We start from the raw sequence: 19,937 nt of genomic DNA, 5'->3' as shown, positions 1-19,937 counted from the left end.
CTTATTTACTAGCTTGGCATTAATAAGAGTTTTACTGTTTTCGTCATCGAGATTATAGTTTCAAAAGTCCCTAGAGATGTTTTGAGGGACGATTATTATGTAGAGTTATTCATAGGAGAAAATGGTGACGACGATAAAAATGGTAAATTTTAACTAGTAAAAGGTAATTTTTAATAAGGTATTTATTTTGGGGTGTTAAATTGTTGGAGTTGGGTTTTAAGTGGGTTGGCCGGCTTGGAAGCCCAAACCATTTTCTCTCGCTTTTCCCTCACTTCTCTCTCTTCCCTCCTGATTTTTCCCCAAGCCCTCCCGCTGCCAGGATTTTTCTGGCGCTTGTCCATCGCCGTCCAGCCACCGTAGACCGCCGCTCCGGTCCCAATCAGTCGGCCTCCGACTCAGCCTCCTTCCTGGACCGGTGGCAGCCCCCCTAGCGCCACAGTGAAAGAGAAACCACGCCCGAAAGGTCCGGCTGCCTGTAGCTCTCCGTCGCCGGAACTCCCTCCTCCGGCCGCCATAGCCGGAGCCGCTTGGCTCATTTGGAAGCCCTCCTCCCGTGCTTCAACCCCTTAAAACGATTCACCCTCTCTTGGGATAGGTAAGGAGAACCGGTGAGTTGAAATTCTAGGGTTCCATTTTATGTTTTGGTTCGATTGCCCTATCTAGCTTTGGAATTGGTGTTTGTGCTAGTTAGAAAAGTTGTAGAGTGGGTTGAGAGGAAGATGCTGTCAAATTTTGGTAGGCATTGGAGGTTGCCGGAGTCGGTCGCCGGCCGCCGCTGTTAGGGGGATTTTAAGAGTTTTAAATGTGTTTTTTTAAGGGGAGTTTAATGATGTGAAGTTTTGAATTTTTGGAGTTTTGGATAGGTTTGGGATTTTTCAAAGATTGGTGAATTTGGCGGTTCTTGGGATAGAATCAGACCGTTGGATTTCCCTTATTATTGTTTTGGAATGTTGAAATAAATGAAATGAGGTTGCGGGTGGAGTTTGGCATGAATCTAATAAGCTTAACCCTAGAAAGGGTAGTGGGTTAGGCGGAAGAGTTTTGGGTTTTATATTTAAGTATTCTTTTTCTGAAATTGAAGTTTGGTCCTAAGCATGGTTATTGTGCCAGGATTCGAAGAGACCTTACTGGAGTGGCGATTTGGATTTCGTCAAGCTTATGCCTATAATTGTGAGTGGACTTTTGTTTTAAATAATATGCATGCTATGGTTCATGGATGAACAATTAATTTTGTTGGAGCATTTGACGTCATTTTAATTTTGACGATTTTATTTCTCTTGGAGGGTTACCGAAAATAAGATTTTCGGTGAATATAAATATGTATTTATGAGGAGGGTATGTATATAAATGCTAGCTAGCCATATGTGTCTGCCACTTTAATTGCGTCACATATAGCTATATTATGGTGTGACGTGAACGTTGGACGTGAGCGTAGTAGACCTATATGAGTGTTTAATTCATATAAGGGGTATGGGCACATATTTATACACCCGTCTGTCCGCCTTAATGCGGTACTACACTACCGCATTAAGGCGTGACGTGAGCGTTGGACGCGAGCGTAGTAGCCCTATATAAATATGGATTTATATAGGGAGTATGGACGTGTGTAAATACATACATATATATTGTAGAGCTTGAGAGGCTCAATGTTTTTCTGAGTTGAAAGATTTTATCGTTTGAGGCATGCATTCGCTTTTCTTCGGAAATTAAATTGGGAAAGCATAAAGATATTTATTGCTCATTTCTTTTAAATTTACTTTTGTCCACTCACTCTAACGTTTTCAAATATTTTCCCCTGGGCCCTTCGTTTTAAAAATGCCCGGTTTCATAATTGCATAGTTGAGGTCGGGCATACATGGAAACGAGGCATAGTCAATAGTATAGGTTCCACTCATTTATATATTTTTAGTTCATTTCTCCTCTAATAGAGTTACTTTGAACCTGTGATTGTTAGTTGTGAGTTTTTCTTATTAAAGTTAGTAAATAAATGGGGAGATGTTGTGTTTTGAGGAGCACGAAGGCTCCAGGAGTAGAGGGTTATAGATGGATTCTTTTGAAGTGTATGCAGGTATTATTAGGAAGGGTTGTCTATTTTCAAGGGAGGTTATGCCGAATTTTCGGTAAATTTTCCTTGGAGGTGGTCCCCGTAGGATTTACTTCGGGTTTCAGGGTGAAATTCGGGGTGGGTCTTGACAATAAGGGTAAATAAACATACACCTAAGACAAAAGAAACAAAAGACCGAAAAACTAGAAACCCAGATTTTTAAACTGGCAGACAATACTGCTATCCTCAATGAAAAACCATGAAATGCACAACATGATTTTACCTGAGTTCCATGAGATCATATTGGTTCTTCTACATCTTCAACTTGTTCTTCAGTTGTGAAAGACCAATATCTCAATTGTTTTAGGCTTCATAGGTTGTGTTTTGTTCCACATAAGGACTGCCAACAACCTTATCCTTTCACTGTTCATGTGATCAGTGTCCTAATGAATTTATCCCTTATTTTTGTCTTTATTTTAGTTTTGCCCCTCAGTCTTTACTTTTATTTCTGTATTGCCCCTCAATCTTTGAGTTTATTTCAGTTTTGCCAATCAGTTTTTTTAATGATATACGTTAGGCTAGGGATAAGTACCCTATAATAGAATGATCTGGGCCCTGAAGAAACACTACAGAAGCAGCCAACTTATTCGAATCTACAAAAGCAGACACCAATTCTATCAACAATTGCAGAAAGCAATCGTATTATTGACTTATAAGAAATATACAATCAAAGAGCCGCCAAAAAATGAAAGCAGTAAAAATATTCAAACCCTACCCAATCCCAAGAATGAAACCAGTGTTTTAAGCCTCTAGAAGCCAAAGACCTCAATTAGTATCTGTTTCGAGAAAATAATCCCGTAAAACGGTTACGTTAAAAAGGCCTGACTAGGGTAAGGAATAAGGCAGGTTGCCCTGACAAAGCACAACCCAGCACAAATTAAAGTACGTGTAAGGGAATACTAGGCCATAAAGCTAGGCCCAACCTATCGATCTAAGTTGCAGAAGCCTTTTCACTCCAAAACAGCCTCATTTGTGCCAAGGAGAGAGCTTGTCCAGAGTGGAGGTTGAAGGAGACTCAAAGCTTGTCATCGATTCAGTTAATGGCCCTAGCATGTTGGGATGGCAGGACGTAAATAAAGGGGTTGTTTTTCGACTCTGTAAATTGCAGGTGCACTAGAGGCACCTCTATTTAATTTAGTTGTTTTTCATCAAAAAAAAAAAGGTAGGCCTAAAATGACCCAAGCCCATTGCCTGCATCTTCCTCTTCCCACCCTTTGGGTTCTGAAATGTTGGGGAGACTTTTAAAATATTATAAATTGATAGCCTTGAGACTAACAAAAAGTGTTGTTTAATCAAGATTATAAAATTATTGAGATTAATTTTGTATTAAATCATTATTTCAGGACTGACAAAAAGTATTATTTAATTAAAAATATTAATTTCTATCAAGTATTAAATTATCAAATTATCAAAGTTTTAGTGTAGGGGAACCAGGGGAAAGCCAGCCCGGTCGGAGCCTAGGTCAAAATCAAAACCAAAAAAAATACCACATCCCATGTAAAAAAAAGAAAGTAATAATAGTAGACGACCGTGGTGTTGCTGCTGATACGCTGGGTTCATTTCGACACTGTGTGGCGGTCGTAGTGGTTGCAAAGAGGGAAGCCGGAATTAGCTAATATCAAGGCAGAGTTCCAAATTGTAACTCCTTCTCATGTTGTTGGTTAATTGAAAATTGGTGAGAAATTGAGCACACAAACCCAGCATTATATATGTGCTAGTGCCCAGGAAGTATAAGGGTCTATCAACTTGTCTAGTGTCTAGAACCGAATGTTATTATGCAGCTCGGTGCTATAGGCAATTGCAATAGCTTTACTAATTACCACCTGGTCTTCTAGTTACCATTTTCCGCTCTTGCCTTTGAAAAATTTGAAAGGCCTCTAACACACTGTCTCTGAGTAAATTTCCAGAATTTCAAGGAAACTTCTCGTATGTGTTTTGTTGGATCTATTTCTTGGATGTGTTTTGCTGAGTCTTTAAAGTAAGGGTATATGGGTATTATTGAAAATTGAATGATTTATTGGGTGTGAAAAGTATGTTGTGTTTACTTGGATATTTGTTAGGTACATTTAACAACACTCATGATTTAACTAAGGTTGGTCGCACAGAGTTGAAGTTGTGTTTATGACTATCACAAATTCACAATTGTAATAGCTATGTTGTAACTGTACAAAATAGCTACTGTGTGTTTAGCACTTTGATTTAATTAAGATTGTTCTAGCTGTGTTTAGTACTTCGATTTTCTCATGGGCTACTGTGTGTTTGTGATTTGTGTTTAGTAGAAAATAGCTATTGTGTGTTTCCTAATAAAAATCTATATATTGCAATTATAATGCTATAGCAACTGTACAAACCAAAATTTCTCACACCGTTAAGTTTTATTGATTTTTTTTCAAGTGTTATAATTAGTCCACATGACATTTTAATTCTGACTCCGCCACTGTGGGGAACCACAAGCCCAATTATCTATTGGCTAATTAATGGCTACCGCTCTATGGATCATGTTTTCGTTTCCTATCCCATTAGTATCTATTTGCTCGTATTGAACCAGAATCCTTACAGATTGCTGTATTGATAGTGATCGATGTAGATGTGTTGTGCTGCACTGCTGCTATTACTCTCCTATTGAAGAAACAAGTTTGATAGCATACAAGAAATTTGAGATATTGAATACAAATTGAAGAAATGCAGTGCATGCCTCTGATCTCATTGAAACGTTTAAGAGAGAAATTTTCATTGATTGAACATTCCTTCCTTTTGCTTACAAAGTTACATGAACCACTTTGGTTGCTTACATAGTTCTGCGAACCACTTTAGGCTGCTGTACATCATTAGTGAGCAACATAAACCCAAGTTTCTTAGCCAAAATCCTATCCTTCCCATCTTATCCAACTTTGTTTCTCGTTGTTCTCAGCACCAACCTCCCACATAAAAAAAATGAAGATACAGAACTATCTTTGTTTTAAAAATAAAGAATAATCAATAACAATTCGATTCATCAGAACCTGGCACAGCGTGCTGGTAGACCAGTTTGATGGTCAACCATGACAATCTCTGTGGTATTGTTGCATCCAATCACATCCTGCCCCAACTTGGCTCCAGCTGCCTTTAAGCCTTTAAGGGAAACCGGCATGTTGAAGAGGTTTAAAGATGGCAATCTTGAGGCCGGAGGCAATTTACCACCTGGCAAGAAATTTCGGAAGTCTTCCTTCAACAATGGCACTTCAAAATCTGACTTGTCATGCTTCACAACATTGTCCTTGGCGCTAATATGAGCCCCGGGTTCCATATGGTTTGTGGAAAAGCTTGCTTGGTTTGGAAAGTTTGGATAAAGACTCACATATCCTCTAAGGTACATCATGTCTATGAGGAACTTTTTCCATGATGCTTGCCAACCATTAGTCCTGGACTTTGGAATTTGAACTGGGTTTTTCTTGGCATCTTCGGTGAACCTCATATTCATATAGACATAGAACTCTCTCCATTGCTTGGGGAAGAAGACTGCTCCCCAACTGCATGGTAACTGGTGGAAATAAGGTGTGTTTGGATGCATGTTCTTGAAAAACTCTGTTGGGTTCCATTTAGGCCTTTCTTTCACCACCTCAACTATCCTAGGGGTGTAGAGAGAGATTGAGGACAACTCGGGGAGAGAGACTTGAGGATTATAGTGGTAAGCTAAGAGGGCATATTTGATCCATAGGTAGTAGTAAGGTGAGACTTCGATATCATCTTCGAGTAGCAGACCAAAATCATCATCAGATGAAGGGTACCAACTCTCACTGACAGCTCGAATAAGTCCTCCTTGTATGATCCTCCTCTTGAGAGTTTTAGGGCCATGAGGCCACTCAAATGAGCTTACTAATCTAATAGTTGCTTCATCAACTTTGCTGTCCATGTTGAAGCTGATGGGTACCTCGTCCCCAAGATAGTATGCATCACTGAGAGATTTGAGAAGCCTTGTAAGGGAATGCACCCGGTTTTGGGTGATAATGTTGACAGAAATCCGCATTCTGTTCCAATCTGCAAAACAAAAATTAGTTGGTTAACAAGTGCTTGGTAAATACTCTGTAAAATGGTTCTGTACTTCTGTTAGCTTAAGGTACAAGAAATTTGAATAAAAGATAAGTTGGGATTCTTACTTGGCAATGCTGTTGTTCGAAGATCAGCCATCCAAAGAACTTTCGATACTGAAGACCTTGGTAAAAGAACCAATGTTGTACCCTTCCCATTAGTATCTGTGGCCATTTTCAAAGTTTTCTTCACATTAGGATCAATATCAGCGACTGCGATCACTACACTCGGGTTGTGAATTTTGATCAAGCCTTTCATGCTAGCATACACTCCTTGCAGCACTACCACCTCGGAGTTTGATATATCCGAAAGAGCACCCACAGCCAAATCAAAGATTTTAAACCTCCTCTCATTGCATACCAACTTAGGCCACCTCAGTGCAGTAGCTGCATCTTCACAAGGGCAGAAATTGCCTCCAGAGACGGCAATGTAAACTTTCTTTCCAACAGTGGACCTGAATTTCGCAAGAAGGGGTGCAAGTGCTTTAACTTCATCAACAGAATGAGCATAGAAAAGGGCATCAATTTTTTGAGGATGCATTGCAGCCCACTGAGTGATATAACCAGTAGATAGTGCTTTCCACCATTGATCGTCTCGGACTTGAACAATGTCTTTGAAAATTACAGTGGTTTCAGATACATAAGCAAGCCTATGTTCACTGTCTCCCCAAGTTTCCTTATCCTTTGGGTCAACTGGAAGAACAAATGAGCCAGCATTTCTGTACTTTTGAAGCTGATAACTGCATTTTTATCAAGAAAGGAACATCATTAGAACAAAGAACCATCGTTTCTGTACTTTTGAAGTTCACAAGTGTGACAAACTTATAAATGAAGGTACAGTATCTGATTGACAACAAATAGTTTTGAACATAATTTTGACATCATTAACCTTTAAGCCCTCTTTATCTGACCTATATTCCAATGTTTTGCAAGAAATACTTGAAACTATGGTTTTTGGAATCAAAAGAATCCTTCTGCTGTGCTTAAAGTCTCTTTTCATGTACATATCCTTATTGGTGTTGGCCTAACTGTTCTTCTGGCCAATGGAGTGCAATAACAAGCCCCTAATGCTTTAGGGAATCTTAAAAAGAGAACCATCTTTCCAAGAAGGTTGTTGCTTAATCCAGAAAAATAAACATGTATAAGGTAGAGTAAATTAATCATGTACAAAAGACAAACAAGTGGATGCAGAAAATCAAAATAGTCCAAACAGTGCATAGAATAGATATTTTAAAACAGAAGGTATTATATACTGTGTTTAAAAACAATAATTAGAAAGTATTATATTCATCAGCTGCATAAGAGACGAGTTGAGTCCATTATTAGTGCAATGAGTTCAAGATTCCTTCAACCAAACTCATCATCTAAGAAAAGAAATCTGATTAAGTACAGAATTAGAACTTCAAAGTCCAAAGGGTTTCCGAGTATATAGGATCAAGTTTGTTCCCTAGACAATTCTGTAAGCAATCCCAGAATTAATCCAACCCCCCAAGGCATTCAAATCATAGTTTTAGAGTAACCAATAAATATGGAGAATCAAATCTAGAACCCATATGATTTAAATACTTAATTATGACAACTTACTAAACTTTCAAGGTAACTCCTATTTACTATGTAGGTTTGTGCTCAAGGTAAAAACTTCAGTTCAGATAAAAATAAATGCAGAAGTTAAAGGGGTTGCAATCAAAATGAACACATACCTAAGGTGCAGATCTTCGCCGGTCGAAAATGTGAAGGGTGTCTCAATGAAAAGTGTTTTAATCAGCTCTGCAGATAAGAACCAAGAACTGGAAAGGAAGTCCACCTGCACAATTTTATCCAGAGTGATATCATAGGCAGGGTCAGGTAAATAAAGTCCTGCCTCCTTAGACCTGAACTTTCTATAGCTTGGAAAAGTGAAGTCCTTTTGTCTAAATGGCAAAATCCTCCCTATGCTGCCCAAAACAGAGTTCTTGTACTTCTCCGTTCCGGCTACATGTGACAAAATCTGCAACATTCTCTTCCCAGGAATCATGTCATCATCAACAATGTACACAAGATCGGCTTCGGTTTGCAAAGCCATTTGGAACCTTCCATAGTACTTGAAGTCATAGCTTGAACTTATGAAGCTTATTCTTGAATCATTGTAGCTGTCCACGATTCTCTTCAAAGAGAGCTCATTTGGACTCCCAAAAGAAAGAACCCAAACATGGTGGAAAGGAAGGGTTTGTTGGAGCAAGGTATCAAGCTGAGCACACAGTGTTTTTCTCTTGAAGTGGTTCAAGATCACTGTGACTTTTGGTCTGTTGGGACCTTTCAAATCCCACTTGGACTTCATTGCCATCAGCTGAGCAAGAGTTTCAGTACCAATGTTCTTGCTTTGGAAGTCCAATACTTCATGGTAAAGCTCTGTCTTCAGCTTGATCATCTGAGCATCACTGGACTTCTTCTGCTCGAAATCAATCTTTTCGTGCTCGCAGACCTCAGAGGGAGTGATGGGTTGGATTTCGGCCAATCTCACAAGAGAAGCAGAATCCTGATAGTGGCCAATGATGTGCGGTGGGATAATGTACTGTTTCCATTGCTGTGCAATCTTGGTAGCCCATGTGAAGTCTGGTTTGGTTCGTAAATCGATGGAGGGGCTCATATAGTAGAGAAGGAATGTTGCATAAACTGCAAAGGCAAATTGCAGACAAGTGAGAGCTGTGACAAGCCTAGCAGAAGTGCTCTTCTGAGGCTTCCCCTTGCCTTTTCCTCCAACATAATCACTCAGCATTCCTTCCAAGTAATCCCTACTTCTCGTATTCGTATTTCGATCAAGTCCTCCCATCATATGATGTTTAAGTACCCAAAATCAGTGCTACACCTGCAAGCAGAAACATTAACAATCCATTAGTTCAGAACTTCTTGTAAACCTTAAAAGTATATACATGCATGTTCAACCTTGATACTTACCAAAAGATCGCAAAACCAAGAAACCAAACTGAAAAAAAGCTACAAATGTTTAAGAGTAGTGATGATATCTCTTTTGAAACAAAGTAGAAGATGATATGTATACAACTGTCTGGGAGGAATATGTTACGTAGAACACTTGAAGTTAACCAGCAGCAACTACGCAGCACAGGAATGAAGAACCACGTTTAGGAGGGTCAAGTTCACGATGAAAAGGAGGAGGAGGAGGTAGCAAAAGCCAAAAGGAGCTTTGAAACTAAGCTGGTCCTGATTTGGTTGACGAGCTAAAGGAATGAGTGGGTTTTATATATACATAAACGAAAAGGGTAAAGCACAAGAAGTGTATGGGAAGCACCCCCATGGAAAATGCATCAAAGCTCACATGGGATTAACGCTTATATTAAAAGAAATAGAGAATCAAACTGTGTGGTTTTTTTTTTTTTTTTTAAAGAGATTACTAACGCGTTACCTTCACTACAAATCAAAGCCGACTTTGACGCCTCAGAAAAGGGCTTCCCCTGCGTTTTCGGCACTGCTGTGTTTAACCACAGCTCTCTTCTCTTTGACTCAAATTTACCCATTCTCTGCTGTGTCTTAAGATTAAAAAGGTTTATAATCATTGTTTAACGATGTTTAGAGAAACCCCAATTGGCCAAATGGCCCCAAAACCCCATATATATTAAGCAGGGATCACAATTTTCAACACCCAATTTCCAAAGAACAATAATATTAGTTTTGCCTAACAAGTTGAGTACTTGAGTACATGTACCCAATTAAGTAAAGACCATATGTGACTCAAAGGAAACATAGACAACATAAGAGTCATATTACACACACTACCTTGAGGAGCAAGTAAAACTGAATCAGAAAAAGAACAAGGGGATCGATCTCCAGCTTCTTTCTGCTTCAGCTAAGCAAGCTTAAAGCTAAACCTGAACTTCACACTACCCACTACCACAACTTATGTCGATGAAGAAGCCACGTCGAGGTTACATGGAATGGAAGCATATGCATTAGGGCATGGAGATTGAGTAGGGAAGAGATGATTAGTAGAGAATAATGTGGTACTATATATTGAAATATATAGTTTGACCCTGTGCCTAAAGATGCCTAATTGAACGTTGCAGCAAGCTTAATTTTAAGTTTGTTTATGGGGCTTTGCCAAACTTTGACGACTTCATTGCTGCAAGAAACCTGTAGGCTGAATATAACCAAAATAGATTAATTTGGACTTATTTTAGCCATGGGAAAATAGAAATCAAAGGAAGCAAAGTATGAATGGAAGAATGGAACACTCGCTGTTATCAAACAAGTTGATGAAGTCGTAGTTTTGTAGGTGAGTTGCCATTAGAGTTGCAGAACCTAAGAAAAGAAGAACGGAAGATTAGGTTGGTTAACATTTTTGAACAAAATGAAACATTGGGTTGTTACAGTCTGAAAACATATATGGAACAAACAGAATCATTGCTTCTAATTAATTAGAGATACGTACTTTTGTTTAAGTAATGATTATAGAATGTAGAGGCATATTAATTGGAAATTACTTGTATTCGTGTGGATCATTTTGCATGTTTTACCTATAACGTACCTTGATAACTACACTAGTTGAGATAACTAAATCAAAGCTAATCTACTGATGCATGGAGTCAGCTTACCTCTATACACTACTAGAATAAAAGACTTAGGTGTAACAGCTCAGTCTCTACCATTAAGATATTGTCCGTTTTAGGCCCACTGACCTCACGGTTTTGTTCTTGAGGTTTCACCCAAAAACGCATCTCAATGTAAGGTGTTAGCTCTGCACATATAAGCATAACAACTTGTCTTCCCTGGGCGATGTGGGACGGGTGCACCTACTACTAGCTTACAAGCCTAGTTAGGTCATCAAAATCCACCCCCTTTAGGGCCCGACGTCCGCGTCGGCACACTTCCGGCCGGGGACATACTCTGATACCATCTGTAACAGCCCAGTCTCTACCATTGAGATATTGTCCGTTTTGGGCCCACCGGCCCTCATGGTTTTGCTCTTGAGGTTTCACCCCAAAATGCGTCTCAATGTAAGGTGTTAGCTCTGCATATATAAGCATAGCAACTTGTCTCCCCCGGGCGATGTGGGATGTGTGCACCGGTACCTACTAGCTTGCCTGCCTTCCTTGTCACTTTAACACTTTAAGCGTTTGGGATCAAGATGAACTTAGTGGGGACAAACCACGACAATTCGCATTGTTCCACTTGAACACTTGTGTTCTTATCTCCCCCTAACGGCGGGAATATTGTCTCATCAAAGTAACAATCCGTAATTTTGCGGTGAATGAGATCGCCTGGTAAGGTTTCTACATAAGCGGATTATATGTGGAGATTCATATCCAATCTAAACTTATTCATCTCAAAAAATGACCCATCATTATGCGCAATGACATTGCGATTTGGCATTTAGAAATAACATCTAGCCGAGCTCAAAGATTGGAGATCCATTTCAATCCTGTTGAGCTCAACGATTGCAATTTCGTGTCAATCCTCGTACACAGTCAAGAGCTGTAGTACAAAAATATTCAATGATGGTGGGTCGTAAATGAATAGTAAAGCTACATGCAAATATTGCATAACCCCAAGACGCAATAGAAAGATTGGTGCGCATCAATAATGTTCGAGCGACAAGCTAAAGTTGCTTGGTCGTAGCCTCGGTGAGACCATATTGCGTGTGAATATGGGGTACAAGACACTTCAACTTATATCCTGATAAACTTCTTTAAAGAATGGGTAGTGAGCCCGTAGAAGTATAAGCAGCATAAGCAGTAGATAATAGTGTAACATATGACCGGTGTGTTAACACTTCAACCAACACCATAAAGCATAAAAAGATGTCCGCAAGTTGGTTGTATCTATTTACATAGTTTGATTTAAGAATGGAATGTTCACTGTTGTGTCATTTAGCATAAGAGGGTCTCACTCCTAATTTAGCTAAAAAATAGGCTTTCAAAACGAGAAATGAGCTTTGTAAGGGGCCAATGAGACATCGAGGGAAGGCCGCTGCACCTCAATTGCTTGAGGAATTGACCTAACGGCCTCCGGAAAGTTAGAGCCGTGTTCGGGTGACGACAATGTCCCCAGGTACCGCCATTTACAACCATGGACTCACCATCATGCTTCATGATGAAGCTAGATCCCGAATGTTTTCGTTTTGAGTGGAATAATGGATGTCCATGAGAATTTCTCAAAAATTCAGACCATTATATTTCTTCCAAGATGACCTGAATTGGTCAAAACCAAAGCCTATATGAGTCGGTGTCTCAAATATCATGTTTGGCAAAAACATGAGATTCGATACGCGAATCGTAGTGACATACAATCCACTAGATTGACTTATAAACTTCTCTAAGATGCATTTCAGTCCGCACTCATGAGAAGGTATACACAAAAGAACTCTTGTTTATTCTCACAATGTGTTTTCAAATGAAAACTATTAGCAGGAATGTCTTTAAATCTCAACATGGTTCGGTTGTCTCTCAATGCATAGAGGGCATCTGTGACGTTGATCATGGTGCCATGAGGCATCAAGATTTAAGCTAAACCACATGCCTAAACGACCGGTATGGTTCAATTATTGTAGTCATAGAAGATTTACAAGGCACAAAATCCAGAGATAATTGTCAATTCCTTATAATGTTGTGAGTATCATCTTGCGGATGGCATGTGGGCATAAGCCGAAGCTAAAATGACGTGTATATGATCAAAATCAATTCCTTTTGGTCGTTCCAAGGTCGTAAACTCCATGACTAGTTAGCCAAAGCTCCATGACATGAACATAAACTAACTCAGAGGACCTAGAGGATTCGATCATGATGATGATTGTCCGATTTTGATAAGTCTTCAACGTTTTTTGTAAGACGAAAATTAGTTTAATAGCGTAAGGGGATCCAAAATCAAAAGCTTTTGGTAACTCCAAGTCAGTATGACCAGGTATGTCTGTGGAGGGTCGGTAGTGTGAGACACACTTGAAACCACTATCTCCTTAATTTCAAACAATTCTAAGACATCACACTGAGCGTGGATGAGCTTAGTTGAATAGTTGATGATGGAAAATCCGCTATAGGGTAGAAAACTTAACCGGAAACACATTGGGGATCCTCCTTGAGGATGCAAGGCCGTGCGTCATCTTCACTTGGAAGAGACCAAAACGGCACAATCTAACCATGGAGATTATAAATATGTCATGCTTTTAAGGACGATGTAAAAATGTACATCTTGTTTGTAAATCAATACGAACCATAAGAGGAGAATAATTTCATAACTTCAAAAAAATTCTCAAGGCATTCATTATTGCTAATGTGAGTATATATCGAGGTCTCAAATAAACAAAGGGCATCGATACGACGTCTTATTACATATAACTTGGAAAGAAAATCAATGTCTAGCTAATGACGTCAAAGTCTAGCTAGAGCTGGATCCGAATATTTGAAATCCGCGATCATGAGGATGACATTATTGTCCTCATATTTGTACCTTTTGTATGCATTCACAAAGTGAAGGATAGCTCGATAACTCTTGAACCAGTGATCCGAAGATCCACAAATGTTGCATTGTCATAAGCTGGCATGAGTAGTTTTGACAAATTGGTGTTTAGACCGAGAGTGTTGCCATTAGGGCCGGCGACCCCTCTCCCTCTTTTCTAGACATCGGCATGGCGTTTTCTGCCGTTGCCGTGACCTATATTGTTGTCCCCACATTAGGGGACAATCCCAAATACGTTTATCGCATTAGCGTATATACAATTCTCGTTTGCAATTGTATGATCAAAATCAAATCTCGTTGGTAATTCCAATCCAACTTGGAGGGCCTAAAGAACTTAATGATGATCGAATCCGCTAAAGATTATGGTTCAAGATGCCACAGAATATCATCGACGATATGTAGTCAAACAAGGTGGTAAGCAATCCACTTGACTTAATAACTCAACTTGTTGAGTTAGATGGACGTTTCAAAAAACGCTCCATAAGTGCATTCCACAGTACTTTGTGGTCATTACTTTTTGCATAGATTGTCATTAGAGGCTTTTGTCGATGTGGCGTGTCAAAGACTTTGAGCGCATGAGATGTGAAATCTCGGCATTTAGGCTTGTTAGCCTGGGGTCCAAAACATGTGGTTTAATTCTTTCTAATGAAAAGTTCCACAGATACCAAGCGAAGATTCACCTTAGGTATTGAGTATGTCAAAACTCAAATGAGCAAAATGTTACATTGCTCTTGCATATAAAACCAAGCAGTTATGAAACTCGATAGAGGTCACAAACGATGTTTTTAATGGATTGTCCTACGGATTGATCACACACAATCCGAAAAAGGCCGCGAATTGATCAAACACAATTCGGAACAAGGTCTCGGATTGATCAAACACAATCTGGAGAATGGTTGGGGTTGATCACACACAACCCGGACAAGCAAACAAGAGTGATCAAACACAATCTTGACCCGTGAATAAAATTCTGGGATTTTGACCTGCACGGAAAAAATCTCAAACATAGAATGGAGATGGAGAAAGGAGGAAAGGATTTTATCCTCCCCGAGTTATTGAACTTGGAAAAGTTTAGGGTTTCAAACATACCTTTCGAAACTTCAAACTCTTGAAGAAGTCGAAAATTGTAGTTGGAGGAAACCAAGAATCGTCGGCGGGCGGCGGCCAAGGGATTGGCAGCCGGTGATGTCGAATGGCGGCCGGGAAAAGCGGCGACGGTCGAACATAGGAGCCGAAAAACACTTTTTTAGGGTTTCAGAAAACAAATTGTGGGCTATTAATTCTAGGGTTATAACAAAGTGCATGATAACGAGATAAAGTATTAAAGTGTAGAGAATGAGATAGCAAGAGAATCATCATCTTATTCATTGATAAGGAGCCCTTTATATAAGGAATTACAAAGTACCAATATTCTAACTACATATCCTGATGGCATAAGGTCAAGGCACACATATGGAATATCATAAAACATATCATTAAATTACTGAATTAATTGCCCACAATACTTAGGAGACGAAAGAAGTCAATTTCGTCGCCTAAGTTAGCATTCAATAAAATTGCAAGGCTCAGATCGATTTTTAAGCCGTTGATTGGCACCTAAATGGTTAGATCTAACGATCTCTGTTATCCAATAAAACTTTCTCTCTTTCCTCTTTAAATACTTCTTCCCACCACGGACACAACTCATCTCCTCCTCTCCCTTTCATCAAACCATCTCTGTCACCACCCACCACCACCGTCACCACAGAAATCGCAGAGAAGCCGTCAAAGTTTTGGGCTGGGCAGTCGGCACGGAAGTTAGGGCGACGCAGCTTGGGGATAGAGAAGTCAGGTCAGGTCCGGGCTGGAGTGGCAAGCAAGGTCGGTGGTGGTTGGAGACGTCGTCGACGCTTGTTTGGTGGAGGCAGGGTTGGGCTACCGGATTGGGCCGAATAGGAGCAGATCAAAGTGGATCGGAATTAAGGCTGTAGCCGGTGGAGGGTTAGCAGGGGGTCGACGATGCTGGATCAGAGGCGCAGAGTTGGAGCGCCACTGCTGGATCGAAGGTGGACGAAGGTGGAGACGCGCCAGATCACGGAGAGAACTCAGAGAAGGGCTGTGTAGGTAGCCTGAGCACAGCCAGATCGGGGTAGAGTCGGGTTCGCTGCTGGTGGCTTTGGGATCTAAAGAGAATCGGTGTTGCCAAATTTGGTGTGGTGTTGCCGGATCTGGTGTGGTGCTGCCGGATCTGGTGTGGTGTTTCCCGCTGCTCAAGGAAGTTGGGTGCCCAGAGCAAATTTTGGGTGCCCAGAACAAAATCGATGGGCCTGACTGGCTAAGTTTTGTGGTGGAATGGGTGGTGGGTTTCAAACCAAAAAAATTTTTTTGAAAGGAAAATAAATAAAAAGGAAAAGCAAAGAAATTGAAACTAAAAAGTAAAACTTAAATAATAAAAATGAAATTTAACTAATTTTAAATTATTCTAAAAAAAATTTAAATTATTTTAAATATTTTAACTTTCGTCGACTAAGAACTTAGGAGATGAAACTTATTTTGTCGGCTAAGGGCTTCTTAGGCGACGAAATATCATTGTCGGTCGTCTACTTTCGACTCCTGAATGTGTTTGTCTTCCTCACCTTAGACTTATGCGGCGATAATAAATAATCCCCTAAATGGATATTTAGGCGACCATCTTTTTCTATTCGTCGCCTAAGTTCTTACTTGTCCATGCTCAGGCAACGACTATTAGGCGACGAAGCTTTCGTCGCGTGAGAACTTAAGCGACGAAACCTGTTTGTCACCTAAGTCCTTTATTCTAGTAGTGATATTGAATTTGCTTACCTCTATATCAAATCTGATATACTTGATAGTTTTATCATGAATTTTTCAATAACTAGCCTCTTAATTTGCTTTTAAGTTTTTTTTTTCCAGATTTTAAATGCAGATAATTGTTAATGCAGTTACAATGCAATTGACGTTCAGCAAAAACTGTTCCACGTTTTTCTCTTTGTTTTTTTTTTTTTATTAATTTTGAAATTAATTTATTTTGTTATCATTTTATGATATTAATCATTGATTTGTTTTTCTTTATGTCAAAACTTCTCTATCGTAAGTAATATGGGTAGTTTATAAAAAAAAAAGGCTTCACCATGACACAAAAAAAGTGCATGTTCTTCTTCCTTGTGGTAATTGATGAAGATAAATTGAAAATCACAGCAAATATCGAGTTGAGGGTACTCCACTGAGCATCTAATGCTTTCATTAAAAGTGTATGCACTACCATTAGAATTCCGTAGGTCCTTTTTACGGATGGATCCATCATCATATCATCATCATCATCAAGCAATTATCCACTTCTAGTTCTTGGACTCAGACTTTTGCTTCAATAATTAATATGAGGGAATCATGGACAACCAGTTATATGCCAAATTATAGAAGAAATATAAAAATAAATGGCTAACACGGTTTATAGCCGATTATTTGGAACTTCTATTGATCCTAAATATTTCAAAATTAAGGTCGCTGCCTAATATTAAGATTATACATCATTTTTGAGAATCTCTTTCATTTCTTTAATTCCCCTATCCTCATCTTCAAATCCATATATATGAAAACAGAATGCGCTTCCATTATGTTCTTGTTTTCGGCCTTTACTTCAACCTAATTTGTTTTTGAACTTTTCTTAATTTTCATGAAACTTCATTGTTTTCATTTAAAACATTGTAAAATATCAACGCGGCCTAATGAATCTGAACCCCCATTCTCATTTTCTTGTTATATATTTTGCTTCTTTATCATCACTTGATATAGATTATCCAGGTATCATTCTCCACTTGCATATTTACAATTGAGTTAATCTATATACGAAAATATTACTAAAATCTGCGTATACTAACTAGTTTTTCTCCCTCTCATAGTCATATATGCTTCCAAAATGCACGCACGACCAGCAAAACCAAAATTGATAACAATAATGCTTCTAAAATGCCTCCTAGATCGAGTCCCACATGAAATGGATCGTGGGAAGGGCCATGATCGAGTCCACTGATCGATTGAAACGACATATTTACAAGTTTCATAGCACTCTTTGATCCATTTATATGTATGTATAAATATGCATATTCGACCCAATTAACCGATCGATTACATCTTTGGAGCTGGATGCTCTCGAGGTTCTGTTTTGTAATCAGTCTTTTAGTATAAAAAATAAAAAATAAAAACCGATCGATTACGTTATATAGTTATCTTCTGCAGTACGTAATTATTATTTTCACTAAAATAAGGATCTCATGCACATGCATATATGGGACTCTGCCGATCAAGATCTATCTTAACCTATAGAGATCGAGAAGCCTTATACTATATTACTCTTAATTACACCACACCAGTTACAGAGATATATTAATCCAATTCCAAGGTCAAAACCCTAAACGGCTAAACCCTTGTATACTTTGACAGAGAAAAAGTCAACGTTGATGGTCGACTTGGACGAGAGTATTGGGAATATCTTGAACATGAACCCAGCTAGTGGAAGCCACAGAAGCAGAGAAAGAATGTACGAAAAAGACGTATCTTGCTGTAGTTTATTATGCAATCGACCTAACAAAGAAAAATTCTGGATTCGTATATATGATTCATCAATAATATCAAATTGTCTTAATATATGCAGTAGAGTCATGTGGCTTCTTTTTAATTATACAAGCAATGCGTACCCTGTACGTACACACCACACGTACATATATACAAATCGATCGTGTGCGATAGATTGGCTCTTGGTCAACTTGAAGATCGATTTGTGGTCTTATTTAGGGTGCTTTGGTTTTTATACATAGAATTCGAAGTGGAGCAACACCTAGTGGGGATTTTCTCTCGAGGTATTTCACGTGGTATAGAGAGGCTTCTATTCTATTACAGCAGGGAGATCTCAATCGAGTTCAAGGCCGTCCTTCGATCTGAGTCTTTTAAGGTGTACAGATGGGATTAGGATCTTCCGACGATAGGACTCCCCATAAGGAATAATAACGGTAAATAGGGTTGACCGCTACTATCAGCACCGAGACTTTACCCGATTTACGTGATTTTTGAACCATAGCCGTATTTCACCATTCTGAACACATCTTATTTCACGAGATTTTTGATAATTTTGCTTCTTATATAGAGTTGGTTCACAAAGTTGTATAACCTACTAAACAAGTTATACAACATTAGTAGACACGTTGTGATTCTGATGACTAAAATTCACAAACCAAAATTCGACCGTCAGATATGATCATTATGACGAAAGATGTCTATGGTAAAAAATTCAACTGGATCCGACAACGTTAAGGACTTGATCGAAACGGTCAACCCTAATCCATCGTCACTTATCACACGAAAACGCTCATATCTCCCTCTATATTACATGGTTTGGTCAAACCTTCCACACAAAAAACTCTCACGTAGATGAGACGTAACTGCCCATATAAAAATTTTGAGACATTTACCTTCCGACGATAGGGCTCCCCATAGGGAATAATAACGGTAAATAGTAGACACGTTGTGATTCCGATGACTAAAATTTACAAACCAAAATTCGACCGTCTGATATGATCATTATGATGAAAGATGTCTATGGTAAAAAATTCAACTGGATTCGACAACGTTAAGGACTCGATCAAAACGGTCAACTCTAATCGGAAATAATTAAGAAAACTGCATTTTGAAGCCCTAAACGGACTCAGATGGCCAAAAAGGCCCATACATCATGGCGTTAGTGATGAGTTTGACTCGTAGGGCCATTATGCTTCCGGAAAGGTATCACAATAGTCAATCGGACATAAAAAACCAAATCTGCAGCATAGTGAATAGTAAGGGTAAATTGCATTGACCGCAACTATCGGCACCGAGACTTTACCGGAATACCGTGATTTTTCAATTGTAGACGTATTTCACCATTCTGGTCATATCTTATTTCACGACTTTTTTGCGTTTGAAGGTTCTACGTATAGTTTTTTTTTCCCAGATGAGTTGTTGTCCAGATCTGCAAATATAAGACACTTTAGCCGACGAAATTAAGGCACTTTAGCTGACGAAATTATATTTTTCGTCGGCTAAACTTTTAAAAATTTCGTCGGCTAAAGGTCACAGACTATAGCCGATGAAAAAAATTATTCAGACGACGAAATTTTAATTTCGTTGGCTAAAGTTGACCATAGCCGACGAAAATTTTTAATTAGTCGAAAAAGGGAAATTTCGTCGGCTAAAGTCCACTTTAGCCGACGAAAAAATAATTCGTCAGCCTGATTTTTTTATTTTCGTCGGCTAAAGTCTTTCTTCTGGTAGTGATAGATCATTTGACGAACTTT

The 19,937-nt window shown here is 39.0% G+C and overlaps 1 protein-coding gene across 1 annotated transcript; it reads right to left on the bottom strand.

Annotated features, from left to right (window-relative positions):
• Positions 1 to 4,806: 4,806 nt before the first annotated feature.
• LOC101294726 lies at positions 4,807 to 9,284 on the bottom strand. Its single transcript, XM_004291657.1, has 4 exons — positions 9,106 to 9,284; positions 7,872 to 9,016; positions 6,241 to 6,911; positions 4,807 to 6,121 (listed from the first exon to the last, which is right to left on the bottom strand). Exons 2-4 carry the CDS (start codon positions 8,981 to 8,983, stop codon positions 5,100 to 5,102), a joined length of 2,805 nt encoding a protein of 934 aa, XP_004291705.1. The 5' UTR covers positions 8,984 to 9,016; positions 9,106 to 9,284; the 3' UTR covers positions 4,807 to 5,099.
• Positions 9,285 to 19,937: the final 10,653 nt, after the last annotated feature.

Source organism: Fragaria vesca, linkage group LG2, assembly GCF_000184155.1.
Source record: "Fragaria vesca subsp. vesca linkage group LG2, FraVesHawaii_1.0, whole genome shotgun sequence".
Classification (NCBI taxonomy): domain Eukaryota; kingdom Viridiplantae; phylum Streptophyta; class Magnoliopsida; order Rosales; family Rosaceae; genus Fragaria; species Fragaria vesca.
The sequence above is the reverse complement of the archived record's forward strand: the minus strand, read 5'-3'. Positions and strand labels throughout refer to the sequence as shown.

Coding starts and splice junctions, on each gene's coding strand:
- LOC101294726 (XM_004291657.1), bottom strand. CDS start 8,983: ATGATGGGAGGACTTGATCGAAATACGAATACGAGAAGTAGGGATTAC. Junction 6,912..7,871: donor GGCGAAGATCTGCACCTTAG/GTATGTGTTCAT, acceptor ATAAAAATGCAG/TTATCAGCTTCAAAAGTACA. Junction 6,122..6,240: donor TCGAACAACAGCATTGCCAA/GTAAGAATCCCA, acceptor TTTGTTTTGCAG/ATTGGAACAGAATGCGGATT.